We start from the raw sequence: 10872 nt of genomic DNA on the forward strand, positions 1-10872 counted from the left end.
AAGGGTCGTCGGAGACGTAGTCGATCGCAGGGGCAACATCGGTCTCGGGGTCTACCGGAGAGAAGAGGGGGGGGGGGAGAAACAGTAAATACATAGCAAGCAAGTACATAACAGGACAACAGGCAGAGCTAGACGTGTTCTAACGCGGTGCTACACGTTACCGGCGAAGGGGATAACATCCGGGAATGCTTTCCCGAAGTTTGGCATTTTCGGACAGACGAACCGGAGGGGAAAAATTCGATGTTTGCTATGCTAGGAATATGTGACAGATGAACGGACCGTGTAGTCGGATTTGTCTCGTTGTTCTAAGCAACTTTGATGTACAAAGTATTTTCATCCGAGTTACGGTTTATTTTCTATGATTTTTCAAAGTTTAAACAAATATTATGAAATTCCTGAAGATTGGCCAAGTCTAAGAACTGCTCGGTTTTTGAACATTACTTAGCTGTTTTTCGGAGGCTATAGCTGTTGTTCTGTACATCCTATGATCTTGTGCCTTACATCAATTATGAGCATTTTTCTGAGATCTACATGTTAGTAACACCTTCCTCCATATTAGAGTTCATTTGCTTGATCATCAACAGCTCTAAAGTAGCTATTATTATAAAGCTGTTTTTCAGTTTTCCAGCTAACAGAACTTACCATTTTGTGAATTTTATAGGATTTAATCCGCGCATCAAATGGATTTGGTCCAGTGGGGTATATTGAAGTTTGTCAAGTGTACTTCCTTCACATATTATTTTTACTCATGTTAACAATTGTTTTGCCGGAGTTTGAGGGCTATCTAGAGGGTTAACCATCGTAGAATTAGAAAAGCTAGCTAGCGCTAAGTTACTGTAGCTGCAGCAGTACAGGCAGAGCAGCGACAGTAGGCAGCGAGCAGCATCGGCAATGGGGAAGCAGGGGCAGCGCAACGGCGTGGCGCAGGCGCGGCGAGGCTGGCCGAAGGCGGGCGAGGCCGGAGCCACGCACACACTGCACGCACCATACACACAGCGTACACCACACATCTGCAACAGCAGCAACATGCGGGAGCGGCGGCCGGGTCGCGTGGGTGCGGCCACGACCCACGAGCAGGGGCGCGCGGGCCAGCGCGGCTGCGGCCAACGGTGAGCGGAGACAGACGGGCGCGTGGGCGGTCGGGGCGAGGTCAGGGTGTGGTCAGCGCGCACACGCACGGGGAGCGGAGCTCTCGTCATGGCGGCGAGCGACGGAGCGGACACCAAATTTCGGCGTTGGTGGTTACGGCGATGTGGGGGCATGTCAAGCGACGCGGGGAGCGGGGTTGGGCTCCTACGAGCTCCAGGAGCTCGACTACGAGCTTGGGCGCGAGCTCGGGCTACGGTGGTCACGGCGGCGAGCTCGTCTACGGCGATGAGTACGGCCATGACGTGGTCAACGACTACGAGCGCGGAGATGAGCAGGGGAGTAAGGGGAGGAGTGGAGCTCACAACGCCCCTGCAGATGTGCAAAGCGGGCTTGGGGGAGGCTCGGTGTGGGCAGACGGCGGCGGATTGAGCGGCGGGGTTGCGGTGGCCGTGGCGTGGAAGACGGTCGCGGGTGTCGTCGTTCAGGCGTCTTGGCTCCGATCCAGTGATGAAGACGATGAAGGCGGAAGCTGCGGCTCTCCTGGACATCCTCCGGTGGCACGGAAGCTCGATGGCCACGATGATGGCGAAGGCGATGGCGACGACGTCTCGGGCACGTGCGAGGTGGACGGAGCAGAGCGTGGGAAAGAGGAAGAAAAGATCTTGGGAGTCCAGAGCGTCGGTGCTGGTCTTCTTATCCCCTCCAGGCGCCCTGTAGCGACACGATGGCGAGAGGGTGTGGCGGGAACGACGTCCTGGCTCGTGCGTCATGGGCAGCTGGAGGGGAGAGGTTGGGGGCGACCTGGGAGCGGGCTGGGCCGGCACTGTCGCTGAGCAGGCCTAATTGCACAGTAGCTTTAGTCCTTGTCTTTTCCCTTTCCTGCTATAATTCTCAGGCACTGTTTTGCATTTCCTTTTAGTACCAAATGAGTTTTGTTTTGAACAAAACTTGGCACATAAATCTAACACAAAACCTTGATATGGAACAAAAAGATTTGGGGTCAAAAGGAGTTGTCTAACTCTTTTTTTTTGAAATTGAAAAAGCCAAAATAATTGATGTTGGACCACTAAATTAATTCCCATGGGCATCTTGAGAATTTAACAGAGGTTGTTTCAACATGACAATGATCAGGGGAATTTATAGGATAAGGTGAACATTTTAGTTTTACTGATTGAAGAAATAAATATTTGACTGGCATTTTAAATTTGAATTTGTGTTTGGTTTGAAACAAAGTGAGGATTAGCAACTTAATTATGACGACATGGCATCATTAGGCAAGATATTACTGTAGCATGATACTGGGGTTGTTACAGGGCTTCTCCTCGGCTGTTCCCAACAAGTTGAGGAAGAAACCATAGATGTGGGCCGAGATCTCGGCCTGACTAACCAACAGCCCTTGATCGGATTGAAGTCTCAAAATCGAGCACTTCCGTTTATGGCCGTTGGCAAAGGCGTGGAAATATCCCGTATTCGCGTCGTCCTTGGTGATCCACTTAACGCCGCCCCTACGGCGCCAGTATTCCTCCTCCTCCCTAAGGATAGCAAGCACCTGGTTTTCAAGAGCGTAACGGTTGGCCCATTCCGCTTCCAAGAAGGGTCTGGTATCAGCTTGAGTGTCTAGGGCTTTAGTTTCGGCGATAATAGCATCCCTAGCGTGCTTCGCGTCACTCCCGTGGTTTGCACCCCACCCACGGAGGAAACCACGGAGGGCACCAGCCGCCGAAATCCAAGTGTCAAGAGGACCCCTGGAGCGGCCGACCGCAGCTCTTGCACGCTCCCAGCACGCAATGAGCAAGGGGCCGAAGCCCTCAACCTCAAACCACCCTGTTTCAAAGTAGAAACGAGGGCTGCGCTTGATCCGGTCCTCCCCCGAGGCCAAAATCAGCGGCACGTGGTCCGACCCAATGCGCGTTTCTGCCACCAATGTACACATGGGGAAGAGCACTTCCCAATCGGAGGTCACAAAGACACGATCGAGAACACTACGCACCAGGAGAGTTGTTTGTTGGTCCACGTAAATCCAGCGCCTGTCCTAGCAATCTCCCGCAGGGCACATGCCACGATAGTATTATTTAACAAGTTCACTCTAGGCCAGTCGATATCGTGGTTGTTCTTATCCGCTCCCGAGCGAATAAGGTTAAAATCGCCCCCAAGGACGATGGGGATATTGACGACTTGTTTGGCCCCAACCAAACTTTGGATTTCACCCAAGAAATCAGCCGCCCGAGAGTGATCGGCCGGGCCGTAGACACATACAATCGCCCAAGAAACAAAGGAAATCTTGTGTTTGATCGTGACTGAAATGAAAAAAAATACCCGCATCCCAGCTTACAACATCACAAACATCACTGTTACATCCCAGAAGAAGACCGCCCGAGTGGCCACAGGAAGGCACCCAGCCCCATACAAAACGATGAAGAGGGTCGTAGGCTGCCAGATCTCTATAAGTAAAATCGGCTTTAATCGTTTCTTGAAGCGCAACGACGTCAATACGCTCTCGGGCAATGTACTCTTGAGCTGGGTTTGGCGACCTGAATGGCCGCAGCCCCGAATGTTCCAGAAAAGGTAACACATCAGATAATTCGATTGCGAAGGCGCACCCCTCTGGATGTCACCGGTTTTGCCACACGTTTTTTAGCCGGGGTACGGCTCGTCGAGGGGGTAGCCTCAACCTCCTTGGTTTCAGCGGCCCCACCCGACACCACAACAGACCCAACAGGGTCAGGCACTGCCAGAGCCGTGGCAGAGGCCTCCCCGGCCTTTGCCAACGCGGCTGCCTCGGCCAGAGCCACTTGGGCATCTTCGCGAGCGCGAATCAGCGAAACTAGCTCACCGCTCTGCGCACCTACTTTAAAACCGCCATCGTCTAGGATCGAGACAAGTTCAGGGTCTGTAAAGGCATTCAGAATCTTAAAGGAGGGGGGGGGGGATTACCTGAAGTTCCGAGGTTCTTCTCCGCTAGGCGCAGCTGCGCGCTCTCCATGGAAGACAGCTCGCCCAGCTGTGCCTTGGCCCGGGCACTAGGAGCGCGCTGGGACACTGGGGATGCACGAGAGCGCCGAGCCTTAGCCGACTCGCCCGTAGAACCCAGAGCAGCCTGCAGGTCCACGCACACCGACGCATTAGGCGAAGGAAGGGAAAGCACGACGAGGTTGGCCGAAGGCTTGCGTCCAGCCGTCTTCTTGGGAGCACGCCCAGATCCCCCCGCGCTGCGATGACTTGACATCGGGGTTTGCATGGATGGTTCGTTGAGCGCCACACCCGTGTCAGAGCCCAGCAGGCTGGGAGAGGCCGGGGCGCCCGAAAGCATAGAGCCAGCACCAGCCAACGCCTTAGGACCAACCTGGTTAAATGCCCCCATCAGCGCACGAGACGGTGTCGGACTGCTCCCAGCCGTGTTCGCAATCGCAAGCGCCCCGGCTCCGCGACTTCTTTGTCCTCATCGAGCGCGAGAGCTTTGAGGCCCAGCTTATCCCAAGTCTCCGTATCAATCGACGTATCCGGCATGTTGTCCTCATTCTCCTCTTCACGGCAGGCCATCTCCACATCCTGCTGGAGGTTGCCATTGGCGATGCTCGTCCCTTCCTAAGCTCCGGGAGCAGCCTGCGGCTGGCCTGCCGCACCCCCGGTCCCCGAACCAGGCTGGCCCGTGTGTTTGTCGCTAGGGCGGGGAGGAGCCTTGTCAGAACCTGGCGCCACTGGCCCCTCACCAGTGCGCTTCGGGAGTCTTTCCACCTCCACCTTGATGTCATAGCCCTCATGGTTGAACCATACTTGCACGAAGCCATTCATCTTGTCCGGGGCTTTGCAGCCAAACTTCATCCTCATCGGTCCCATCCGAATGAGAGAGAGAGCTCGTCCACCACAATGGGCCTGCCCAACATCTTTAGTCCTTCCATCAGGCGATCGACGCGGCGGTGCTTCTTAGGGATGCCATGGAGACAAAGCCACACCTCCGGCATGGAGAGGGGCACGCAGGTCTCCTGGATAGTATCACACACCCGCACCGTAATGTCATTGATGGAGAGAAACAGTTTACCACTAGATTTGACCATGTGCAGCAGATCCGCGGAGGGAAAAGTAACTGCATAATCATCATCACCCACTTGAGAAATATGCCAGTCCCAATCCCCCGCCACCATGTGCTTCAGCTCCTACTTGAGCACGTGCAGCGAGAGCCTCCCTGGCTCCGCCGACAAGATAGCACCATTGGCAACCTGGAGATTATTGCCCTCCACCTCCTCTTCTTCCTCGAACTCCAAGCAGAAAAAACCTTCGCCCGGAATAGCACTGCCCATGATCTGGAGGTGAAGATGCTTGCCCCGCGACGGGCAGAAGGCCGAGGCGTGTCCTTCCTGCTTACAGATCACGCAGAGGGGAGGGAAGGTGCACTTGGCTTGGAAATGCCCGGTCCTGCCGCACTTGAAGCATTCGCCCCCCTCTTCTTCGACCGGGATGGGCACGGCCGCCGACCCCCGCGGCGCGTCCGACAGCACTACCGCCAGCGGAACGGCCGACGCCCGCGGCTTCTTGGCCAACGGATCCCCATGGCCCCCACCACAGAGTGGGTGCTCCTGAGGCTTGCGCTCCAGCTCGCGCCGCCGCGACCCATGCTTGCGCTTCTTCTTCCGCTCCTGCTGACCCCACCAAGGGGGAGGAGGACCCCAATCCCCCTCGCGCCCGTGAGATCCAGAGCCATAGCTTTGGCCATGGCTACCCCGTAGCCCTGACCGAATCCACCACCTTGTCCTTGATCGAAACCACCGCCACCATCTTCACGCCCCGCCGTCCTGGCCCGCTGGCCACGCTTCGCCTGCTTCCGCAGCGCCTTCTCACGCCTCCGCTCCTCGTCGGGGATCAGAGGATCCATCGGCCTCTTCTCCGCACGCCTGTCTCCCATGGTTGCCACCGCAACAAAGGAGCGGGTGAGGGGTGGAGGAGGAAGGGGGGAGAGAGATCTGGCAAACCGCCTAAAGCGCCACACCTCATTGGGACGAGCTGGAAACCCTAGCGAGGGGTCGCGCACGCCCCTGCGCAGCCATATATAGCGACGCGACCCGGGCTCACGGGCTCCATCCTGGACAGGCCGAGAGGCACATGGCCCAGCTGAGCCAGGCCCAGCAGCTGCAGCGCCCACCTGACCCCCCACAGCCCCACAGGAATACACCCCAGAAGGCGGTTGGGCCCCAAGACAGCCCGAGGCCGGCCCAGGCCCAACAGGCGAAAGCAGGCCCAAGGCTGGCACCCCGCCCGGCAGCAGCAACCCTAGCGCGTTGGCTGTCTCCGCCACCCGTGTCGCCGCCGCCGTCAACAACGCCGGAGCTGGCACGAGAGGGAGCGAAGGCCACTCCTCGGCCGACACCGAGGCCGCCACAGGGCCAGGGGACGACGAGGAAGCGCGGGCACGGCTCCGAGGGCGCCGGCGGTCTCCAGCACTGATGGAGTCATGTACCTAGGGTAGGGTCACAGACCTGATCTAAATACCCTGCCCAAGGACACCCTTAGAAGAGGTCACCTTCCAGTCGACCAACGAGGGACTCACTCGACTGACTTGAAGGACTCGACCACGAAGACTCACTCGACTACCAGGAGGTCAAAAGGCACTCTGCACTGCAACGGCTTGTAGTTAAGTAGACTTTATGGTAGTTAAGACACTTTATGTGGGACGTTACCAGTAACGCCCCGGACTTAATGTCCCTTAAACCCTTCATTACGTGGGCTGGCTGGGGTCCTGGCGCACTCTATATAAGCCACCCCCCTCCACAGGCAGAAGGGTTCGGCACCCTGTAACTCATATACACACAATCCACTCGACCGCCTCCGGGCTCCGAGACGTAGGGTTTTTACTTCCTCCGAGAAGGGCCTGAACTCGTACATCTCTTGTGTTTACAACTTCTCCATAGCTAGAACCTTGCCTCTCCATACCTACCCCCCACTCTACTGTCAGACTTAGAACCACGACAGTTGGCGCCCACCGTGAGGCAGGTGTTTTTAGCAATTTTGTGAAGAAGTTGCGATTCTTCCGAGTACTTTCATCATGGTGGCTGCTGGAGTTTTGGTCGAGGGTCGAGAGATCCGTCTCGGCGCTCTCACCTTCATCGCCGACGACTCCGCTTGGCTCCAGGAGGCTCCACTCGACGTTGATGCGCTCCCCGTCCGCGGTGCGACGCATTTTCGCGCATGTGTCCGCGGCGTTTTGCTGCGGCAACCGTCGACCCCGTATCAGTCGACATCCCCATCAACCACCCTCTCGGTCTCCCGCCAGCGCAAGCGCTCAGGCCGGTCGAGGATTCAGCGGTGGGTGAGGCACGCGGTGGCTCGCCAGACGGCCACCACCCAAGTTGCGGCAATCGAGCCCGACGAATCTCTCTACGGCCTGTTCGATCTGTCGACTGGCTCCCTAGAGACCGCATCCGAGTGCGATAGCAGTGATCCAGCGGCGGAAATCCTGATGGTCGACGGGCCCCGCAGTCCCCCTGGCTTCGCCCGTGATGGTGGAGCAGGCGACGGAGGCGACCCCGCGCGAGACCACGAAGAGTACCAGCCCGAGCCACTCGACTCTCTGCAAAGAGAAGAACTTCGCCGCAGGAACGTGGATGTCCTGCGTACTCCCATCGCAGGAGAAACTCCCGAGGCTCGCGCCTTGGAGGAGGCACGTTTGGCCAATTTGGCCGAACGCATCGACTGAAGAATCTTCAGCGAGCACTCGACGAGCGCGCGCGGCAACGAGTTCCTGACACCAGTCGACATCAACTCTTCCCGCCGACTCAGGTATATCGAACCCCAATCCAGAATTTGGCAGCTGCGACCCGTATAGCAGAGTCCATCCAGCCCTCTCAGTCGGAAGCTGGCAGAGGCTTGATGCAGATCAAGGATCTGCTCCGGGCAGCAGGAGATCAGAATTCGGCCGTGTCGCAGTCGCGCAACAGAATTCACAGTCGATCCGTCGCTGCGAATACGGTTCAGTCGGCTCACAGTCCCAGATCGCCTCCGCGGCGTGAAGGGCGCGAGAATCGGCGAGACCAATATGGTGACCGACTCGACCGAGATGATAGGCGTCGAGTGCCCAATTCCCCTCCGAGGGGTGGGTCTTACGCTCCTCGGCAGCAAGATGACAGACGTCAGTTCAGTGCGGGGCGAAGAGTTCCAGTCGACCCCAGAGAACCAGGCTTCGACGCGCGACCCATTATCGTGCAAGGTTTGGTCGACCGGAACAGAGCCCATCGAGGTGGACTCGACAGAGATGCGCCCACAAGCAGTCGAGTGCATGTTTCTGGTCCTGAATGTTTCAGCAGAGCTATCAGAGCCGCAGTTATCCCTCCCAATTTCAGGTTGGCAACAGGAGTCAGCAAGTTCACTGGTGAGTCTAAGCCTGAAACTTGGCTTGAGGACTACCGAGTGGCGGTTCAGATTGGTGGTGGGAACGACGAGGTGGCCATGAAGCATTTGCCCCTCATGCTGGAAGGTTCTGCCAGGGCATGGTTGACTCAATTACCTCCTAGCAGCATTTACACTTGGGAAGATCTGTCCCGAGTGTTCATCAGAACGTTTGAAGGAACTTGCAAGCGACCGGCTGGATTGACGGAGTTGCAAGTCTGCGTGCAGAAGACCAATGAGACTCTCAGAGAGTATATTCAGAGATGGATCACTTTGCACCATACTGTGGAGAATGTGTCTGATCATCAGGCAGTCTGCGCCTTTAAAGATGGCGTCAAGAACAGAGAATTGAGTTTGAAGTTTGGTCGAACCGGTGACATGACCTTGAGTCGGATGATGGAGATTGCTACCAAGTACGCCAACGGCGAAGAAGAAGACCGACTCCGAAGCGGCAAGCACAAGCCGAGTCAGTCGGAAAAGGGAAACACCAGTCGGAAACAGAAGCGGAAGGCTGAACCGGCAGCTCCTGGAGAGGCTCTGGCCGTGACTCAGGGAAAGTTTAAAGGGAAACCAAAAGGATCCTGGAACCCTAAGAAGGTAAAGGATAAAGAAGGGAACGACGTGATGGATATGCCGTGTCACATCCACACGAAGAAAGACGAAGAGGGGAATATCATCTACCCGAAGCACACCACTCGCCAATGTCGACTCCTGATCCAGCAGTTTCAGGGAAAACAGTCTAATAACAAGGAGAAGGAGTCGGACAAGGCCGAAGACAAGGAGGACAGTGAGGAAGGATATTCGCATATCAACTCTACTCTGATGATCTTTGCAGATGTGGAGAGCAAGAGTCGATTGAAAGTTATTAACCGTGAGGTGAACATGGTTGCCCCAGCAAAAGCAAATTATCTGAAATGGTCCCAAACACCTATCACCTTCGATCAATCTGATCACCCGACTCATATTGCCACCCCTGGGAGGCAAGCTTTGGTGGTCGATCCAGTTGTTGAAGGCACTCGACTGACAAAAGTGCTTATGGACGGTGGTAGTGGGCTGAATTTGCTGTATGCAGACACACTGAAAGAAATGGGCATTCCGATGTCCCGACTGAGCACCAGTAACATGAGCTTTCATGGAGTTATACCAGGAAAGAAAGCCGAGTCACTCGGCCAAATAGCTTTGGACGTGGTGTTTGGCGATTCGAAACATTTTCGCAAAGAGAAGTTGACGTTCGAGGTCGTGGATTTTCAGAGTGCATATCATGCCATTTTGGGGAGACCAGCTTATGCACGGTTCATGGCTCGACCATGTTACCTCTACCTCAAATTGAAGATGCCCGGCCCCAAAGGAGTGATCACTGTCACCGGTGATCGGAAAAAGGCAGAAGAGTGCTTCCAGAAAAGCTCAAAGATTGCTGATTCCCAGGTGACAGCGGTCGAGTTCGAAGAATACAAGCAAAACGCAGATCCGAGTGACTTGTTGCGATCGAAGAAACCCGCCACAGAGTCTGCATTTCAGTCGTCTGGTGAGACGAAGCCTGTTCACATTCACCCGACCGACCCCGATGCAGCTCCGACCCACATCTCCACAACACTCGACCCGAAATAGGAAGAAGCGCTCATCCAGTTCCTCCGTGAGAACTGGGACATTTTTGCATGGAAGCCCGCTGACATGCCAGGTGTTCCCAGGGGACTGGCTGAGCATCACCTAAGAGTCGACTCATCTGCAAAACCAGTCAAAGAGCATCTTCGGCGGTCCGCCATCCAGAAGAGAAAAGCCATTGGTGAGGAAGTGGCTCGACTGTTGGCGGCAGGATTTATCCGAGAGATATACCACTCCGAGTGGCTCGCTAATGTCGTCATGGTTCCTAAGAAGGACAAATCACTCCGAATGTGCATTGATTCCAAGCACATCAACCGGGCCTGCCCGAAAGATCATTTTCCTCTCCCTCGCATAGATCAAATTGTTGACTCGACCGCGGGATGCGAGAGACTGTCTTTTCTAGACGCCTACTCCGGGTACCACCAGATCCGTCTGTATGGACCCGACGAGGTAAAAACAGCTTTCATCACTCCATTCGGGTGCTTCTGCTATATCACCATGCCATTCGGCCTCAAGAATGCCGGAGCCACATTTATGCGAATGATTCAGAAGTGTCTACTCACTCAAATCAGTCGGAATGTGGAAGCGTATATGGATGATATCGTCGTCAAGTCACGAAAAGGTTCCGACCTGCTCGCTGACCTCGCCGAAACATTTGCCAACCTCCGAAGGTATGATATCAAGCTCAATCCATCAAAGTGCACATTTGGAGTTCCTGGTGGCAAGTTACTCGGTTTTCTCGTTTCCGAACGAGGAATCGACGCTAATCCAGAGAAGATCGGCACTATTCTCCGAATGAAACGC

General features: G+C 55.6%; 1 protein-coding gene across 2 annotated transcripts in view; it reads left to right on the forward strand.

The window, feature by feature from the left end:
• Positions 1-10872, forward strand: part of LOC119328924 (glutamyl-tRNA reductase-binding protein, chloroplastic-like) — a 50502-nt gene that overhangs the window by 10373 nt on the left and 29257 nt on the right. The window contains exon 4 of one of the 2 annotated variants that reach the window (XM_037601916.1): positions 662-709. The exons of the other annotated variant lie outside the window; for it this stretch is intronic. Within the exon in view, the coding sequence (XP_037457813.1) occupies positions 662-709 (48 nt within the window). The remainder of the gene's footprint in view (positions 1-661; positions 710-10872) is intronic. 2 annotated transcript variants of the gene reach the window in all.

This window comes from Triticum dicoccoides, chromosome 7A, assembly GCF_002162155.2.
Source record: "Triticum dicoccoides isolate Atlit2015 ecotype Zavitan chromosome 7A, WEW_v2.0, whole genome shotgun sequence".
In the NCBI taxonomy this organism is placed as follows: Eukaryota; Viridiplantae; Streptophyta; class Magnoliopsida; order Poales; family Poaceae; genus Triticum; species Triticum dicoccoides.